Here is a 20,533-nt window from a genome sequence, read left to right as displayed (position 1 = left end):
GAAGTAACAAACAAGCCTCTCATATGTCACAAATTTACCTTTTATCATTTACTGCTGCAGAGGGATTAACAGGCAAATATTATCTATTTGCTTCTTAGTATAGGAACTTCCTTTGGGGACAAAACCCTCACGACACCAATATGACAGATGAACCCAGCTTAGGTGAGACAAGGTCACAGAGGGATTGGAGAGAAGTAATGAAATACTGAGACTCCCGGGTTGTTGCTAGCCACTTCCCAACTTCTGCAGCTGCAGAAATCATGGGGGCATCAATCTGTCCTCCAGTTATGGCACTCCCTCATGCTCGAGTCCTTAAACAGTGCCGAAAGGGCAGTTCTCAAGTGCACATCTCCTCCCATGTTCGGGTATTGGGCTAAATCCTGCTTTGTGGCAGGAAGCCATAAAATGCCACATAAAGATCACCAGCCTCCTGGATCCTGATAAGCACTTGCTTGCTTAGCACACTTTAGTGTGGTGTGGGAAGAAGGGAGATGAGGGCAAGACGTACAGAGGGGAGGAGGGCACAGAGGGTGCAGGATGGGATGTTAATCACTGATCCATAGGCTGAGAGATCATCTGGTCCAATCATCCTCATTTCACACATGCCCGAAACTAATGGACCCTTGAACAATGAGAATCTGGCCCATTTTGAAAAGCACCCAGAGATGTAGTGTCCACCCCTTTCCCTGGCCAAAGCTGAACAGCTCTCAGTCCACCTCGCTGAGGGGAAATATCTCTCACAATTAGCCCCACAGATGAGAGACTATCTGGACAAGTTTCTCAGTACTCACAGATGGTTACCTAGCTCTGCTAATCCCAAACTATTTATGGTTTTGGTCATCAGTCTTTCTAACCCAGAGACTGGGTGAGTTGTGAGTCCCCTTTTAGATTTCCATGGGGACTGACTCTGTAAACCCAAAGGTCATCAGTACTGACAAAGACAGTATAAGAGATGGCTCTGGTCTTCATGTACAGACACCCTAAAAACATCTCTAGTAAAGGTTTCCTTAATACTAGTCAGGTGCCCTGAAGCTCCCCATGGTATGTTCAGAACAAACCTTGGGTGGCCTGCTGAACACCCACCCTGTCCCCCACTCTTCTCTCTGACACAAGAGACATGCTGTGCAGCTACACCACCAAATTATATTACACTGGAGGGATTATCAGGAACAGGGGACCCTCTGTGGGGCTGAATACAAAACCCAGCTGCTGATTCATGATTGATGAGTCCTGGTTTCACCTGTCTCCACTACAGCTCTTCCCTGGTATATGACGAATGCTGACAGCAACCCCTCTTCCCAAGGTAGACTGTTCTCATTTCTGTCTAACATCTATGAAGGGAAATAGAATCAATATGCTAGAAAGAAGAAATTTCTTAGAGTTAGTGCAGTCTCAGCATGTCAATAGGGAATGAGTCTGGTTGCCAAGATATTTGTGGTTTTAAGGGAGTAGAAGATAATGATCGTTCCACTTCTGGTGTCCAAGACAATCTCTTGTACTGCTTGCCTCTCTACCCCTCAAACTCTAACTAATAGGAAGTGAGAGCAAAAGAAAACAGTTCAGATCAAAACTAAAAGTGTCTTGTTCCTTGTTCAAAGATAGACAGGAAAAGAATGAGAGGGAGCCAGGAGGTCAGTGGGAAACCTTCTTCTCCATCCTTTTAAAATGAAGAGGAAAAAGGTATTGCAGTCCTCAACAAGATGGTCGTTTTTTTTTCTTCCCCTACTGCATGCCAATAAAACTCAGACCAGTAGTTCAAGCAGCAAACGGCACTGTTCAGATCAGCCCAGATAAGAAGTTAAAAGAAAAACTTTGTGGTTATTTTGTTTACATTTGGGAATCTCATCATCTGTAAAGCTAAAACCTCACAGTGGTGGCCACAGGTCAAGTGCAGTTAGCAGATCTTCTTTAAGACAATGGAAGCTGGCTGGAGGAAGGGGACAATTGGAAACTGAGGCTAGAAGAGCTGTGAGAAAAGGTGCAAGGTGCAAAGCAAGGGGGCTTTGAGGAAGAAAGGAACTGTGAAGAGGAAAAATGCCTTCTGGATAATGATGGGAATTAAGGAAGGCTTTAAGGTTTTAGTGAGGGTTACTAGAAGAGAATCAACTGAGAAGAGGGAAAAATCAATAGAAAGCAGATGCTAAGAGACAGCTGACCTTTCCATTGGAAATGGATGGCTACACATCTCATCACAGGCTGAGAAATGCACATATCCTGGAGCGGCAGTGGGAGAGATACCTTGGCCATCTTTTTCTTCTTTTTCAGCTGTTGATCTGCTTAGATTAATGAATTATTGAGTTTCTTCACCCTTAGGAAAGTCTGATTACTTTTTAAAAACTTTAATTTCTTGGCCGGGCGCGGTGGCTCAAGCCTGTAATCCCAGCACTTTGGGAGGCCGAGACGGGCAGATCACGAGGTCAGGAGATCGAGACCATCCTGGCTAACACGGTGAAACCCCGTCTCTACTAAAAAATACAAAAAACTAGCTGGGCGAGGTGGCGGGCGCCTGTAGTCCCAGCTACTCGGGAGGCTGAGGCAGGAGAATGGCGTAAACCTGGGAGGCAGAGCTTGCAGTGAGCTGAGATTCGGCCACTGCACTCCAGCCCGGTCGACAGAGCAAGACTCCCTCTCAAAAAAAAATAAATAAATAAATAAAAAATAAAAACTTTAATTTCTTTTACTCTCTCCAAACCTTTATATTCTATGTTGGAATTCAGAATTCACAGAACAGTGATGTAATTTTTATAATTTTTATAATTTTAATTTTTTAATTTTTTGAGATGGAGTCGCACTCTGTCGCCCAGGCTGTTCCCTTTGAAGCAGGAACAAATCTGCCTAGATTGCACGTATCCAAACGAAAGCTTTCTCCCAGCAGAAAAAAAGGGCAAACAGCAAACAGCGGTTTTTTGTTTGTTTTTTTTTTTAACTTGTTCAAATTTGTTGCCCTTTGTTACTATGTGTTACAATGTGCTGCCTTCAAGGCATTTCTAGGCAACTTCCTATGATTTGCTGAGTCCTGTAAACTTTGTCTTATTCATTTGTTCCTCAAGGAGAGGAACAAATTTATTTATTTTTCAATTGGCCCGCTGCTTTCCAAAGGCCACGCCTGGCCATTAGGATCAAAGCACAGACATTACTTCAGCTGAGGAATCTACTTCTGTGCTTAAAGAAATACTGAGGCATTCACAGCTTCCGGAATTCCCAGAAATTATACTTGCTGGGCGTGACGGCTCCTGCCTGTAGTGGCCAGCACTCTGGGCGGCCGAGATGGGAAGATCACCTGACGCCACGAGTTCGACCAACCTAGCCAACAAAGCAGGATCTGCATGTCTCCAAACAAATAGCCAGGCATGGTGGCAATACCTCTAATCCCAGCTACTTGGGAGGCTGAGGTGGGAGGATTGCTTAAGCCCAGTTATTAAAATTTACAGTGAGCTATGATCGTGCCACTGCATTCCAGCGTGGGTGAGATCCTGTCTCTTAAAAAAAAATTTTAAACAAATAGGCTGGGCATGGTGGCTCATGCCTGTAATCCCAACACGTTGGGAGGCCGAGGTGGGTGAATCACAAGATCAGGTGTTCAAGACCAGCCTGACCAAGATGGTGAAACCCCATCTCTACTAAAAATACAAAAATTAGCCAGGCGCGGTAGCAGGTGCCTGTAATCCCAGCTACTCGGGAGGCTGAGGCAGGAGAATTGCTTGAACCTGGGCAGCAGAGGTTGCAGTGAGCTGCAATCACACCACTGCACTCCAGCCTGGGCAACAGAGTGAAACTCTATCTCAAAAAATAAATAAATAGAAAGAAAGCAATTACTCTGGTTTCCACATCTCTGGGCACAGAGCACAACATAAGTTCTTGAACTTCTGTGGCTTTCTACATCTCAAAGGAAATGGTCTAATGAGTTCTAGAGATTCACCTTGGATAAGAGTATGCTTCCATATATTTTGCTTGATCCATTTGTGTGTGTGTGTGTGTGTGTTTGTGTGTGGAAGAAGTAGTATTTCTCTGTTCAGGACAGGGATTATATTAAATACTTTCAGCTTTTACAAATGTATTAATTGATTTTCCTACCAATTCTTGAAAAAAAGGATGTTTTGCCTTTCACTTTTTAAACTATCTACCTGGAACCTCTCATCATGTCTCTGTGCTGAGACTAGAACCTGGAGAAATTCACTGATATTGGTTAGAATTGTGGAAACGAGGCCAGGTACAGTGACTCACGTCTATAATCCTAGCACTTTGGGAGGCCGAGGCAGGCGGATCACGAGGTCAGGAGTTGGAGACCAGCCTGACCAACATGGTGAATCCCTGTCTCTATACAATACAAAAATTAGCCAGGACGGTGGCATGCACCTGTAATCCCAGCTACTCGGGAGGCTGAGGCAGGAAAATCACTTGAACCCGGGAGGCAGAGGTTGAAATGAGCCAAGATAGTGCCATTGCACTCCAGTCTGTGCAACAAGAGCAAAACTCCGTCTCAAAAACAAAAAAAGAAAACATCGTGGAAATGAGTAAGATGCTCCTTATTTTCAGGACTATCTCATTAGTACCTTGATTCAATTAGGGCGTACTGAGTAATGGGCTGTCACAGTGATAGTGATGGTGAGCAGGGTGCACATGTGAGAACATACAGAGAAACCCAGGGCACATGAGATTTCAAAGTAACACACACTTAGGAAGCAAATGTTGCATGCCTCCCGCAGCTAAGCACAGTGAGGGCTGGGGAGATGGCAGTGAAAAGACCAGAAGAAGCCAGGCATCGCACATGGACACACTACAGAGGAAGGGACTATGTCCATTTTGTTCATAGACCAATGATAGGGGCTCAATACAGTTTTTTTGAGTGAATAGAATAAAATGCAGCATAGACTGCACTCTACTAAGAGGCCACGGAGGAAAGACACTGTCAGAGTTGGTGAATCTGTCATGGAAAAATTTCCTAAGTGAATGGCTTTGACTGCAGTTCTAGTGTTATTTTTAATTTTTTATCTTGCCCCCCCTCCCTTCTCTGACAAATCGCACCAGAGACACTTCTTACTTCTCCTATATCCCTTCCCCGCTTTCCTACAATGTTGTGAAGAAAAGAACTTTTTGAGGATAGATGCTTTGTGCCACATCTCAGAAGTCAACTTTAAGATAATTGCAGCGGAAGCAGCTTTTAATCAACTGACAGGCAGCTTTAAGAAAATTAATGAGGACAAAATCTTAGGAAGGAGTAAATCATTTTTGACAACAAAGACATCTCTCTTTTATCCCAATCTCCCCTTGAAGAAATAGTACCCTTCCAGCATACAAAAATAAAATATCATTATTTTTGGTATTTGCCACCCCCAAGTCCAGACAAGATTAAGAAAAGGCTCAGTTTCCTTAGATTTCTAGAGAATACTCTGGATTGAACTAGAATTCTAGGTCACTTTTGGACATCAAACTTGTAGAATATAGGTAAGTACAGATGATTAGGTCCATATTATAAGTTCAATTCAAGGGCAGGGAAGGAGAGAGTCATAATAAAGTTTGTAGATTGAAGAATAAAGCTGGGACAAGTCAAAAGAGCCTATATTTGTGAAGTTATATAAATTCTGGTCAGTGCTGACAGCAGTGGGCACTCATCCTGACCCAGGATCTAAGCCACAACTATAGTTACCACTAATTGGAGAAGTCTGGATCCCAAGTTTTTTCTATGGTTCATTTTAATGAACTTATAATAATAATGATAATCATCATCATCATCAGCAGCAGCCATCATTAGTCTCTGTAAGGATGGCTACCCAATGGTATAAAAGAAAGCAAGCAACCTAATGTTTATTTTCAGAGATAGTAAGAGATAGAGCAAAAACAAAAGGGGAAAGGATCAAGATACATTGACAGGTGAGGTCTAGATGGAATCGCCCTACAGCCCATTGTTCCTTCTTAGCGCACAGTCATCCGGAAGGCTTGTTAAAACACACATGGCTGGGCCTCGCCCCCAGAGTTTCTGACTCAGCAGATCTCAAGTGGGGCTGAGAATCTGCATTTCTAATAAGTTCCCGAGATGCTGATGTGGTCCCCTGGGAGTACACACAGAACTGCGGCGCAATCAGATTTGGGTGGGCTGTAGGTCTATAAAAAATGGTAAAAGGCCAGGCACGGTGGCTCACGCCTGTAATCCCAGCACTTTGGGAGGCAGAGGGGGGCGGATCACCTGAGGTCAGGAGTTTGAGACCAGCCTGGCCAACATGGTGAAACCCTGTCTCTACAAAAAATACACAAATTAGCTGGGAGTGGTGGCAGGTGCCTGTAGACCCAGCTAACTGGGAGGCTGAGGCAGGAAAATCACTTGAACCCAGGTGGCAGAGGCTGCAGTGAGCCAAGGTTGTGCCACTGCACTCCTGCCTGGGCAACAGAGGGAGACTCCATCTCAAAAAAAAAAAAAAAACAAAAAACAAATCTGCTTTCCTTCCCTGCTGCCTGGGACCTGTTTAGGGTGAAGGGGAGGCATATTGCTAGCGCTCTAGAGGGAGAAGGGGTATAAAGGGATAGTCCACTATTGACCAGCAAAACTCTTAGGTCAAGAAAGGAAGAAAGAAGAAGGGGAATGGAGAGGGGAAGAGGAGGAGAGGGAGAGAGATGGATACTTTCTTTTCAATGTGTCCTATGAACTATTGATTTGTCTAGGTAACACTCACTCAACCCTTGGCTATGGTTTTACCACACAGCCACAAAGAAAAAGCTTTCAATAAAATTGACCCTTAGGTATTGGAGGCTTTCCCTTAAAGACCACAATACTGTTCCATGGAGAGAGGGGAGCTAAACTGCATTCTATCCCAGAGCTTCCTCCTCAACCCAAGTCAAATGAAGGTGTCCTTAGTCATCCCTTCTGCCAATAAAACGACCCAAAAGAAAAGCAAACTACTCCTGGTGAGATTCAAGTTCCTAGTGCCTCTAGGATCTGCAGCAATTAATTAGGCAATGAGGATCTTTTTCACTTCTTACTAAACCACTTACGTGCCTACAATCCCCACTTATTGGGAGGTGGGGGTGGTCCATGTTAATTCCAGTGCTGAAAGCACTAATCCTTATTCTTGCTTTCTAGCTCAAGATGACCTAGCTTTGCCCTCATGTCCCTGAACCTCCCTGCCCAGTTGCAGACTTCTGCCCCTATTCCTAAGTAACACAGCATTTACTGAGATACAAACTAGAGGAACAATGTGGTATATGACTCTTTCCGGTTTCATTAGTAATTTTGTATTTTTGTTATTATGCTTTCACTTGGTTACAACCAAAGTTATTATACTGTGCAAGTTGCCACTATTTTAGAAAATTAATTGCAGTTCTCTGTACAATATTGTGCCTGGTTCCAATTGGAAAATGAAAGCCAAGAAGGAACACAGGCAGTTTAAGTGTTTTGAGAATTCAGCAAAACTTCAGCTCAGCAGTCTCTAAAAGCTTAACCTAAAAACAAAACAAAAATTAACAAAAAGCCCTCTCTGGCTCAAGTAGAAGGGAATCAGACAGAATATAAGACTCTGAGTCATAGAGAGTAGCATATCCAGTCTGGAGGAATCGCAAATGGACAGTGGGAAGGGAGAGAGAAAATATGTGCCCAGTCTTACTTTCCTGATGTACCCATCACTAAAATTGGGAGGACTAACACGGTAAAAAGAGAAGGGAAAGATCAAAAGGACCCTAGATCCTAGAAATAAGGACAAAAATTAAAATGACTCAACATAAAGAAAAGACTCCAGCACATACAGCTATTCAAGGGAGAAACCTGGAAAGCAGCAACAGCCGAGAAAAGATGGGAGGTGAGGCACACACAGCCAAAAAGCTGAGTTTGGTAGGAAATAGAAGACAAACACCACTGTGCCTGCAACATAATTAGCAAAGAATCAAAGCACCACGCACAAAACCACAATGGCAAGTAGAACTGAGACTGACTCTGCCTTGCTGAGGAGGCTGAGGGCAGACACCTAAAATGAAGGAAGGAAAACTTGTTTTAAAAATACTAATCGGCCGGGCGCGGTGGCTCAAGCCTGTAATCCCAGCACTTTGGGAGGCCGAGATGGGCGGATCACGAGGTCAGGAGATCGAGACCATGCTAGCTAATACGGTGAAACCCCGTCTCTACTAAAAAATACAAAAAATTAGCTGGGCGAGGTGGCGGGCGCCTGTGGTCCCAGCTACTCGGGAGGCTGAGGCGGGAGAATGGCGTGAACCCAGGAGGCGGAGCTTGTAGTGAGCTGAGATCCGGCCACTGCACTCCAGCCTGGGCGACAGAGCGAGACTCCGTCTCAAAAAAAAAAAAAAAAATACTAATCCTGGGTCCCTCTGCCTCCCATTCTTATTCTGAATTTAGGTCTGACACGGATCTGTATTTTAATAAGGACCCATCTAGTTCTAATGTAAGTTGTCCAAGAACCACAGTTTGGGAAGCACTGATCCAGAGGTCTGAAGAACTGCTTAGAGTAAGTGCATCAAGGCTAATAGCAATTAGCAATTCATTTTCAGAAGAGTTTTCATATGGGATTGTGTCAGAGATCATCTCTTGGGGAGAGATGTCACTTAGTGCCATCTTAAAATAAATCAATGCTCTGGAGGATGTTCTCCTGGGAATGTCTGTTGGCCCAACACATTTGCCTCTCTGAACATTACCACAGTGAATTCCAAGAGGTGCCACCAGAGAGAAGGGGAATTCTGAGTAGCAAAGCTCTAGGACAGGCCCATTACCCACTAAAGCATTCCTTTATGGCCAGAGCTTGACATTAGAGATGGAGACACCACCTACACTTACCTGTGCAAAGAGGGAGATGCTGTACGGTCCCATTAAACCCTTGCTCCCTGTTCTCAGACAAAAATTCACTTCTTGCCTTAAATGGTGATACAGCACAGCTATCCAAAAAAGCTGGTGTCTTCCCTTCCACCAATCACTGAATTCAGGGACATTTGCTGAGTGATCTGGTGCCTTTGGATGTAAGGGGCAACCAAGACCTGGAAAACCAGAAATCTTTCTGTAGCATGGGGCTTTAAAGTCAGACTGGGTGGACATCAGATGGACCTAAACCTTGTTGAGATGCCTTGATCCTGTCTCTTGGGTGACAGGAACACTTCCCAAATGGGAACTTTCTAAGTACTTCAGCTCCCTTTCTTAGTGCTTGGTGGCAGATGGTACCTACTGAGAAACAAAAAAGGCTCACTGGGCAGCCTGGCAGTAGCTCTAGTCACCAAGCATGCAGCTGCTGGCTAGCTGCCTTGAGCCCCTTGGCAGGACAGCCAGGGACTCACTGGATGACCACATCTCCTCAGCAGAGTTCTCTAGCCACATTCCCTGAACTGCCAGTCCCCTATGTGACAACAGATCCCACCACCTTGGCTTCTGCTTTGTAACTGTTTGTCTTCAGCCAGATGTTTCTGGCTACAGTGGAAAAGTGGAACTGTGCTAGGATGGAGGACTGGCAGGCTGTGTGCGGGAGTTGGGCAAGAGCCCTGGCTTATGAAACAGACTAGAGAGGTCTGTCAGAGCTACCCAAATCAGATCCTGTCTCTTAATGATTATAAACAATTATTCCACAATTAGGCCGCAAGGGTTAGAAGGGCAGCTGTTGGGACTGGGATTCCAGGTGGTGAAAAGCAGAGACCAGGTGCTTTTACCAGCCAAGTCTGTTTAAGAGAAGCAAAAGAAGAATATTTATTTATTTTTATTCATTTATTTATGTTTTTGAGACGGAGTTTCACTCTTGTTGCCCAGGCTGGAGTGCAATGGCACCATGTCGGCTCACCGCAACCTCCGCCTCCTGGGCTTAAGCAATTCTCCTGCCTCAGCCTCCTGAGTAGCTGAGATTACAGGCATGCGCCACCATACCTGGCTAATTTTATATTTTTAGTAGAGATGGAGTTTCTCCATGTTGGTCAGGCTGGTCTCAAACTCCCGACCTCAGGTGATTCACCCACCTCGGCCTCCCAAAGTGCTGGGATTACAGGTGTGAGCCACTGTGCCCGGTCAGAAGAATATTTAAATGAAAACTCAACTTCCATCCTCAAATATCTAGATAAGAAAATAGGCTTGATGAATATCCCACAATGACATCTCCTATTCACCCAATGTCAAATATTTCCAGCCATATCGAATTCAAGATCAGAACTTTCTTGTCATTGTGATATCAAGAGCAGAGAATGACTTGTTTTCCTTTCAGAAGCTTGGTGGGGACATGATGTTATGTCATCCTCATTGGTTCTGCTAGTTACCACCTAGAAGTTGTAAAGAGGATACTTTTTTTTTTTTTTTTGAGATTCTCTTTCATTCATTCACTTTCTACTAAGTGTCAGGTTCCCCATGAAGTTCTTGGACTTCATAAAGATAAAACAGACACAGTCTCTATCCTCAAGGAGCTCACAGTCCAGGAGAAGAGAGTGACATGGAAACAAATAACTGCAGTTTGATGTGACAAGTACTGCCATAACAGTGTGTAAGGGGTACAATGATAGCACAAGGAACGAGTGATCAATTCGATTAAGAAAGATGCCACAGAAGGTGAAAAGCTTCCAGATAGCTGGAGATAGGGGACAGGAGGGCATTCCAAGTAAAGGTACCCTGGCAAGAAGGCACTTTGCCAAATTCAAGAAGCTTGGAAAGTGGTTCAGTGTAGTTGGACAGAGGATATCTGTAGGAGACAGGAGGGAGAAGAGACTGGAGAAGAAAGGACCACACCAGGCCACCCACGTTCTATCACTTTGTATATAATGGGTGCTCTCTCTAGTTTTTTTCTTTAAAACAAATGCTTCCCATTCCAGACATTCAACAACCATCTACATGCACAGCACTAAATGAAGGCCCCTGAGGGATATCCCTCTAAGGAGCTTACACTGAACCAAATTGGGTGGATTAAACATACACACTACACAGCTAAAGACAAAAAGTGGACCAACAAGTACATCCAACTATACATGGTACAGACTGCACAAAGTACTGGGAAGTTCACAGGTTCTTAGCTTCAGACAAAGCTTAAATACTATCTAATTAGAGAACTGTTCAAATGCTTGAATCCCCTTGACAAAACCCTGGATAAATGAGCACCTATGGGATGTGGGATGCTCACTCAGGCACATTAGTCTGGCTGAGGCCAAAAGGCCACCAACCACAGGATGCCCAGAAGGCTTTTATGGCAATATAAGAGAGACACGCCTCAGACAAGAGAGGGTCCTAGACAGGACCTTTTCTCCACTGGTGAAATGAATGGGATGATTAAGAATAAAGCAGCTGCCTAAAGTCTTCATCTGCCATCATAATTATAACTCACAGGAAAAAAAATTTCATGGCATACTATTACTTTTTACAGCTTGTTTCCTCACACACACACACACACACACACACACACACACACACACACACACAAAGCTTTAAAAATAAGCATTTCATTGGGTCCTTTATGCATCTCCAGATTAAAAGTTTCATGTAGAAGTAAGGAAGTATTCAGTTTATCTGAAGATACTTGCAGGCCTCTGGGGAATGCAGCACATGTTCTAGGGTGTGAGGAAGGGCCTTTGATAGTCCAGAGGTTCCACAAATGAAGCCTGCAGATCATGGATGGGCTTGACTGGAGCCCTTCCTTACGCCTTATGACTGTATGATAGCTCTGGTCCTGGCTGGGAGGTCACACCACTGTCCCTCATTACCCTTCCAAGCCTAGGGGAGATGCCATACAGTGAAAGCACAAGCAATGGCACTCACCCTCATGGAGGTCTCTCCACCATGGGCCTGTTGCAGCCTGAAGACCTGGGCCACCATGTGCTCTGTGGAGGGGTGCAGCAGGATCCTTCGTGAGGCCAAGCCCACCATTACATATCTGCCCATTGGGGACAGGCTCACCGAAATGGCATTGGGACCTGAGGGCCAATAGAACAGAGAGATATTTCCTAGACTTCTGGCCACTTCAAGGAAACAACTTTCACTCTTACTCTTCTCTTTTTCTCCAATCTTCATATTCACTTGCTCATCCTGGTGTTATCTCATAGGACTGTAGTGAGGAGTATGATGAGAAGGCATATACATACTGAGTATAGTGTTTGACATATAGAAAGCATCTAATAAAGCCGGATGCGGTGGCACACGCCTGTAATCTCAGCACTCTGGGAGGCCGAGGCGGGGGGATCACCTGAGGTAGGGAGTTCGAGACCAGCCTGACCAACATGGAGAAACCCCGTCTCTACTAAAAATACAAAGTTAGTCAGGCATGGTTGCACATGCCTGTAATCCCAGCTACTTGGGAGGCTGAGGCAGGAGAATCGCCTGAACCCGGGAGGTGGAGGTTGTGGTGAGCTGAGATTGCACCATTGCACTCCAGCCTGGGCAACAAGAGCAAAACTCTGTCTCAAAAAAAAAAACCAAACAAAAAAAAAGAAAGTACTTAATAAATGCTAACCATTATTATCAACATTTTTAAAAATTGTTAACATCCTGATATTACTATTTTGAAACCCACTTTTTTCATTTAATACATTATGAACACTGTTCTGTAAGAGCGTTTTAAGGGCCAGTGGAGCAATTCCATCACTGCACCATCATTTGTTTAGTCAATTCTTAAAAAAAAAAAAAACAAAAAAAAAACCACTTAAATTTGACTCAAGGTGACACCAGCAAAACAAAACACCCACCACCCCTTCCCCCTGCAAAAAACAACAACAACAAAAAACAGTCTCAAGGCAACAATTTGACATTTTTCTCTATGGTAACACTGCTGTGAACACCCTTGTATGTAAATCTTTGTATAGTTTTCTGATTATTTCATTAAAAGCTGGATTGCCAAAGAGCTGACACATTTTGAGAGGTTTTAAATACACAATGCCAAACTGTCTTGCAGTGCATTTGTGTGCCGCGACCACCTCCTCCCTTATTCCTGGCCATCGTAACAGGGGCATGCGGTCGGACTCTAATCCTGAGATGCTTCTGCAATGTTACTAGCCAGCACTCCTGCAAAGCAATCTTTCTCTGGCCTGTGCCCCAATGAAGGTAGGGGCAGTATGTGACCATTACTCCCATCCAAGCCATGCCTCACCTAGCAATGACCATGCCAAGGCACCAGTGTCCCTCTGTCATTAGGTTGGGCTTCCTATCCCTTACCAAATCGCTTGGTGTAAAGCATTTCGCCCAGGTTATGGGGGGCCAGGGAGTATACTGCCAGGATGCCTTCATCGGGAAAGCCCCTCTGGCTGCTGGGGATGAAAGCTGCCAGGAGCTGGCCATCTGCAGAAATGTCACAGCTGGCATCATTGTAGATCTTGCAGTTCTGCACCAGCACATTCACGGAGGCTGCATCAGACAAAGAAAGAAAAGAGGATAAGAAACTTTGGAGTTGATATTGTAAAAATTCTGGGGCCAAGAAACTTTAGGGACTTCCTAAGGGCCTGCACCTTGTCTAGAAATGCTAAAGAATACCTTCTCATTCAAACTAAAATGTCAAATGAACAAAACACAGGAGGCAAGAAAAGTTATGTCTCTTCTCCCACCTTAGCAGGAAACTACAGGATAGTCAACACCACCACAACCACCTGCTGAGTCTTAGTTCACATTTAGGAAATATCACTTGAGAGATTAGATAAGGAAAAAGTTATTAAAAATTATTCCTAGAGAGCCATTTAACAGCTGTTATTGTCCCAGAGATCAAAACTAAGGTAAATGAAAATGCAAACCCATTGGTTCCAAGAAAAAGGTGATACAGGTAGAGCTTTCTTGGGGCAGGAATCCTATTCAACATCTGTTATGTGACCTTGGAGAAGAAAGCCATTTCGCAAATTTGTATTTTGCTTTCTCATTTAAGAGAAAGAGAACTGGAACATCTAGAGACCAGTTTTCTGGAACAGCTCCTTGCTAATACTAATCTCTAACTCTACCAAGAGAGGAAAAACAATAATGCCCAGCTGTGGCTGGATGGCCAGGGCTCATTTCCCATTATGCTCTATGCCAATGTCCATGGCAGCCCTAGTCTGCACTTAGTAGTTCCTGAGAACAAACTGCAGGGTCAGGCAGGCAGCAGGCTCAGCCTCGTAAGGTGGCAAGATCTGAGGGTGGAGGAATGTCTGTTGGTGAGGAGCATCCACTCCACATGACAGGACCAATGAGATGTTAACTGGCACTGTGCCTATAGGCCTTGTTTCAGTTTTCATTTGAATCCCTCTCTGAGTCCCACTGTGCGATTCCCTGCCAGGAGGAAGTGGCTTACCCTTGATGTGAGCATAGAACAAGAGTGCCCACATCATGGGCCCAGGCAGAACAGCATAACACATTCAAACAGACCAAGCTCATCAGGGCTTTGTCCCATTTAGATATACCTCAAGCAAAGAAACTTTTTACTGTTTCTCTTATTTGAAGGAGATGTCCACTGTCAGAGGCATTGTTGTAATTTTTTAAAAGCCAAGCTCAGCTGCCCTCGCCAGAGTCCAGGTGATCTACTGCAGTAATCAAAAAAAAACGTCAAGGGCAAGTTTCCCTAGGAAATTACCTCAAGGAAAACAAAACAAGGAATTGCTCTTTCAGAGGCCCCCAGGCTTATGCGATCTGATACTTAGAGTGCTTTGTAAAACTCTATTTGTTCTCCTTTCCCTGTGTGTTGCTAATGAGATGACAGTGTATATCAAAAAAGGCATCAGAACACATTGATTAGACTATTGTGCCAACTCGGGGGCTAACACCTACAGCACCATTACGCATAAAACCGAAGAGGGACCACAAGGATGGTTCTGTTTGCTAACTAATAAAATAATGACATCCAAATACTCACTGCTATCACCATTAGGCCTTTCTACTGCTCAACTCCCAACCCACCATCTGGTCTAGCCTGTAAGGCTAGATTTATCTAGTTAGCACTGGGACGTCTGCTACTTATTACTCAGGGTCCCAAGCCCTTTGCTAAAAAAACAAAAACGAAAAACAAAAAACAAAAAACCAAACCAAACCAAACCAAACCAAACAAACAAACAAGAAAAAACACGGCAATATCCCTCTCCTTTTCTGGCTCAACACATGAATCCAGCTGGGATACAGAACCAAAAGAACTTAAATAGGAAAGGAGATGGGACTCTATCGGCTTTAAGACAGCTTTGAACAGTTACCATTTTATCCACATTTAATGTCTCGAAAATATCTGTTGGGTATGTTATCAAAGTAGACTTTCCTGTCTTGCTGTTACAGAGATCTAGCTCACGTGTATTAACATTCATTTCGGTCAAACATCTAGAAGGCTATAGTAACCCTCAAAACTCATCACCAACACACAAAAAAGCATTTAACTGCTTATGAAGACAGGGGTGCAGAGGAGAGTACAAGTAAGGTTTTCCTTCTTCTGGAAAGCTTGGCTCTAAAACCCCTTAAAAACTGGGCATACGGACAAAAAGCATTTTGTCAGCCTCAAATCCAGGCCACTGTGCTTGTGTTTGTATTATATGATGATGATTCCAAATCAATAGCTATCTCCCAAATTCTGCCCTCTCCCCTGACTCCACCCAACTTCACAACTCTTCCTGGCTACTGCAATGAGCTCACAGAGATATGCAAAGGACAAACAAAAAGAGAATGCTGAAAATTTTAACAGCTTCTCTGGTAGCATATTCAGTTTCAGAAATTTTGCAGCTCATGATCCGCGGTTTCACTTCTACCGTAATGGGATGTGGTAGGCATAGAGTGATTTGGTAGCTCCATCGCACTGGGCTCTGTTTACAATTTCATTCTCACATTTGCTGCTTGTTGTCTATTAATTTCACATGTGGAAAAGGAAATGTTCAGTTACAATAAGTGTCACTGCTTCCATTCACTTGTGCAGCTTCCTCTTGTAAGGCTGAGATTTTGATGAGTTAATTCATACAGGAAGAGATTTCTTGGATCTCAATTACTTGTTTACTTAGGCCACAGAAAAGTAATGTACTAATGACAAAGGACAACTAAGTCATCCTTTTTGGATTCAACAATAATATAAGGTAGAGAAAAAAGGGAGAAGTGAAATATAGCCAAAGACACCGGCAGCTTACACACCACTAGAAGTCTTTGTGGTTCTCCATACCTGTGTGACCCCAGCGGTAGACAAACTTTAACATGTATCAAAATCACCAGGAGGGCGTATTAAAACACAGAATGCTGGGATGGGGCCTGAGAATTTGCATTTCTAACAAATTCCCAGGTGTCTCTGATGTTGCCGGACTTGGACTACACTTGAGAAATGCTGCCTCGTCAAATAATCCTTAGTCCTGGAGATGTATCTCCAACAACTGGCTTTCACTTAAAGGCAAAACACATATTGGAAAAAATGATGGGGTAGTTAGCTGGGCTGTGAAGGATGGAAATAAAGATTAGGAAAGAAAGGATTTTCAAATCAAAACTGCTCACGAACTTCAGGGGGCAGCTCCAGAGGGAGAAAAAACAATGCAGGAGACAGCAGGAAGCCATGTTCCAGACTCTGCAATGTAATCTCCTCCCAATTAGAAATGATTTCCAAGTGAAAATGCCCTAGCAGGGAATGGGAGGGGTTAGAAATACTGATGCCTGGAGGAGCAGATGGCTCTGCCTTCCTATCAGCTCCATAAATTATAAACAAACACCTTGTACAAAGATCGATTTGTAGCCTGTTGCTGGCTGGCCAGATGAGGCCATGGGAGCGATTAGCAGTTGCAGTGCTTTTGCAAATGCATTAGATACCGATTTAGAAAACCCAAGGGGGGTTAAATCAGCAGAAAAATTTCCTCTTGGCTATCTCTGAGCCCCTCAGATTTCAGAATAAGGCCTGTACAGAGCTCCAGATGACCCATAAACACTCCCCGAAGGCACTATATCCCCTGTGGTATGGCCTGCCCCACATCACTCATCTGCCAGGTTTCTTAAGGCCTATTCTGACAGGACAGCCTAGTGTCCAATTCCATTCACCCAGTAAGAGTTTACTCTTAAAAATCATAGTGAATCTAAAGCGCCGCTTTTTTCAGGAAAGCAATTTCAAAATTATTTATGCATGAGGCCTTATTCATAAACTTCTAAACACTAATCTCAAATCTCAAGTGAGAGAAGCAGGTGGCAAGATCTTCAGCCTAACTCCAGGAAAAGGTTAAATGCAATTCACATAAATCAACTTGGGGGTTGCTGAACTCATCAGTAAAACACAGAATCAGGCTGGGCTCACACCTGTAATCCCAGTACTATAGGAGGCCAAGGCAGGATAATCACTTGAGGTCAGGAGCTCGACCAGCCTGGGCAACACAGCAAGACCTCATCTCCATAAAAAAAAGTTAAAAAATCAGCCAGACATGGTGGCATGCGCCTGTAGGTCGAGTTACTCAGAAGGCTGAGGGAGGAGGATCGTTTGAGCTCAGGAGTTTGGCGTTACAGTGAGATATGATTGCACCACTGTACTCCAGCCTGGGCAACAGAGCAAGACCCTCTAAAAATAAAAGTAAGTAAAATAAAAGTAAGTAAAATAAAACATAAATCCTCAAAGATTAAACTCATGTGGAACTTTCAAATGAATAATCAGACAGATCACTAGAACAGAACAGAGAGTCCAGAAATATATCTAAACACAGAAAAGAAATTAATATTATGATGAAGATAACATCCCAAATCAATAGAGACAAATGGATTATTAATTAGTTGGGACAAGTGAGTAGCCATATGGGGGGGAAATTGGATCATACTTTGAATATTTGGGACTAAATTTCCTAATGAATCAAAGACTTAACTATTAAAAAACTAAAATATAAAAGTTCTAAATGATCTCCCTAATGATGACACAAAACCAAGGAACCATAAAAGGAAAGTTGTATAATTTTGACTCCTTAAAATAAGTTCTATGACAAAAATAACCTTCAGCAAAGTCAAAACTTGAATGATAAGTAGGAAACTCCTATTATAAGTTAATTTTCTGATTTATAAAGAACTCCTGTAAAATCGCTAAGGAAAAGACCAGTAACACAACAGAAAAATTGGTAAAGCACATGGACAAGTCAAGAGAAGGGAACACAAATGGCTGTTCATATGAAGAGGCATGCACCCTTGTTTGTAACATGAAAAATACAAATGTAAAATACCCACATACTACTTTTTTTTTTTTACATATCAGATTTGCAAATATCCAAAAATTTGATAGCACATTCTATCAGCAAGAGTTTATGAAATCAGGCACTCTCATGAACTCCAAGTGGAATAATAATTTGGCACGAGCTGTATAGAGTGTGGTATGGCAATAACTACCAACATTACAAATGCACACTCTTCCCCCCTGCAATTCCATTTCTAGAAATGTATCCTAGAGATATACCTGCACATGTGCAAAATGATAAACTGCAGCACAGTTTGTAGAGTAAAATATTGAAAATGACTTAAAGGTCCTTTAATAGTAGACTAGTTAGAAAATTATGGTACATTCATGCAATGGAATACTAGGCAGTCATAAAAAAGAACAAATAAGCTCTTTATATACTGACATGAAAAGAACACTGAGCTACACTGTAAAGAAAAAGTACAGAAAGTACAGACAAGTATATACAGCATGCTACCATTTGGGTTAAATAACAGGCAGAAAAACATAAATTTGCATTTGCTTCTATATACATATAATATTTTTGAAAAGATGGCTGGGTGCAGTGGCTCACGCCTGTAATGCCAGCACTTTGGGAGGCCGAGGCGGGCAGATCACAAGGGCAGGAGATCAAGACCATCCTGGCTAACACGGTGAAACCCCGTCTCTATGAAAAATACAAAAAATTAGCCAGGCGTGGCGGTGCGCACCTGTAGTCCCAGCTACTCAGGAGGCTGAGGCAGGAGAATGGTGTGAACCCAGGAGGCAAAGGTTACAGTGAGCCAAGACAGTGCCACTGCACTCCAGCCTGGGAAAAGAGCGGGACTCCATCTCAAAAAAAAAAAAAAAAAAAAAAAAAAAAATTTTTTTTTTTGAAAAGATATACAAGGAACTACTAACAGTGGTTACATATGAGGAGGAGTGGTAGGATTGGGGGGCTTCTTACTGTATTAATCTTTTACATTTTTAAAATTTTTGAACAGTAATATCAATTTCAGATGACAAACAAAGTGACAAAATAACAAAACAAAATAACTTTAAGAAGCAAATTTCATTTTCAATAAGGGAAAAGGTGGATTGTGGTTGATTCCCAGTAGAGTTAAAGAATGAATTACTGGACATGTGGCCTATAAGCACTTAGAAAGGGATGATTGCTGCTGAAGTTCCACTGAGACAGGACATGGAAAAATTAAACTGATTTTCCTTGTCCAATAAAGATACCAAGACTGGCATATCAGGAAATGCCACAGACAGAGAATATCTTAATCATTTTAAGGCAACTGGCAAAGTCTTATAATATCATACAGACAAGGCAGAAAAATGTCAGCTTTAGATATGAACAACCAAGCCCAGAGTGCTAATTCATAAACTAAAATCAACACAGAGAAGTCCACAGTACTGTACCACAAGGCTTGGTGCAATGCCCTGCCTGATTCACTACTTTTTGCTAACAATCTGAAAGAACACAGAAAAGCATGCTTATTGAACTAGTAGACAATGGAATATTGAGAAAGAAGGATTAAAACAAAGTTCAAATAGATGATGAGAGGCAGGAAAAAGAAACTACAGTTGACAGAAAAAATTGAATAAAAACAAATACAAATCTGTTTTGGTTATCAAAAGATAAACTGGGCCAGGCGCGGTGGCTCAAGCCTGTAACCCCAGCACTTTGGGAGGCCGAGGTGGGTGGATCACCTGAGGTCAGGAGTTCAAGACCAGCCCGGCCAATATGGCGAAACCCCGTCTCTACCAAAAATACAAAAATTAGCTGGGCGTGGTGGCGCGTGCCTGTAGTCCCAGCTACTCGGGAGCCTGAGGCAGGAGCATCGCTTGAACCCGGGGAGGGCGGGTGGAGGTTGCAGTGAGCGGAGATTGCACCACTGCACTCCAGCCTGGTGACAGAGCAAGACTCTGTTTCAGAAAAAAAAAAGATCAAGCTGTAAAAGTACAGGAAGGTTGAGTCTTGGTTTATTAGCAATTATCAAGAAATTTTAAGTGACTAAAAATTCAAGAATGGCTTCTGAAAAAAGTGCTGAAGCCACAGGGTAAGCTAATAGTGTCTGAAGCACCACTGTAATACGTATTTGACAGCTCGCATCTAGAGTTTTCTATTCTTTTCTGCCCCCCTCCACTGAAAGTTAAAAGGAAAGATGAGCAGAACTGTCAAGGATTTGGAAATCAGTGAAAGGAATCTAAGGAGGTTTGACCTTTCAACAAAGATTAATGGAAAATGGCAGCTCAGTTTAAATAGTCAGAGGACTGTCACTTGAAAGAAGCATCATGAGATTTATACTATGGAGGTTCAGAGACAGAACTAGGACCAATGGGAGAAAGTGACAAGGGAAATGGTGGCTCAGTGCAAAAAAAGAACTTTTTTTTTTTTTTGAGACGGAGTCTCACTCCGTCGCCCAGGCTGGAGTGCAGTGGCCGGATCTCGGCTCACTGCAAGCTCCGCCTCCCGGGTTCACGCCATTCTCCTGCCTCAGCCTCCCGAGCAGCTGGGA

At 43.2% G+C, this 20,533-nt stretch overlaps 1 protein-coding gene across 1 annotated transcript in view; it reads right to left on the bottom strand.

The window, feature by feature from the left end:
- The window catches only part of AMBRA1 (autophagy and beclin 1 regulator 1), a 198,534-nt gene that overhangs the window by 24,652 nt on the left and 153,349 nt on the right, over positions 1 to 20,533 (bottom strand). Inside the window, exons 14-15 of the mRNA XM_025357274.1 lie at positions 13,097 to 13,285; positions 11,708 to 11,862 (exon numbers count right to left, since the gene is read on the bottom strand). Coding sequence (XP_025213059.1) covers positions 11,708 to 11,862; positions 13,097 to 13,285 — 344 coding nt within the window. The remainder of the gene's footprint in view (positions 1 to 11,707; positions 11,863 to 13,096; positions 13,286 to 20,533) is intronic.

The sequence above is a fragment of the Theropithecus gelada genome, chromosome 14, assembly GCF_003255815.1.
Source record: "Theropithecus gelada isolate Dixy chromosome 14, Tgel_1.0, whole genome shotgun sequence".
Taxonomy (NCBI): domain Eukaryota; kingdom Metazoa; phylum Chordata; class Mammalia; order Primates; family Cercopithecidae; genus Theropithecus; species Theropithecus gelada.
Note: the sequence above shows the minus strand (reverse complement) of the source record. Positions and strands in the feature narration are given on the sequence as shown.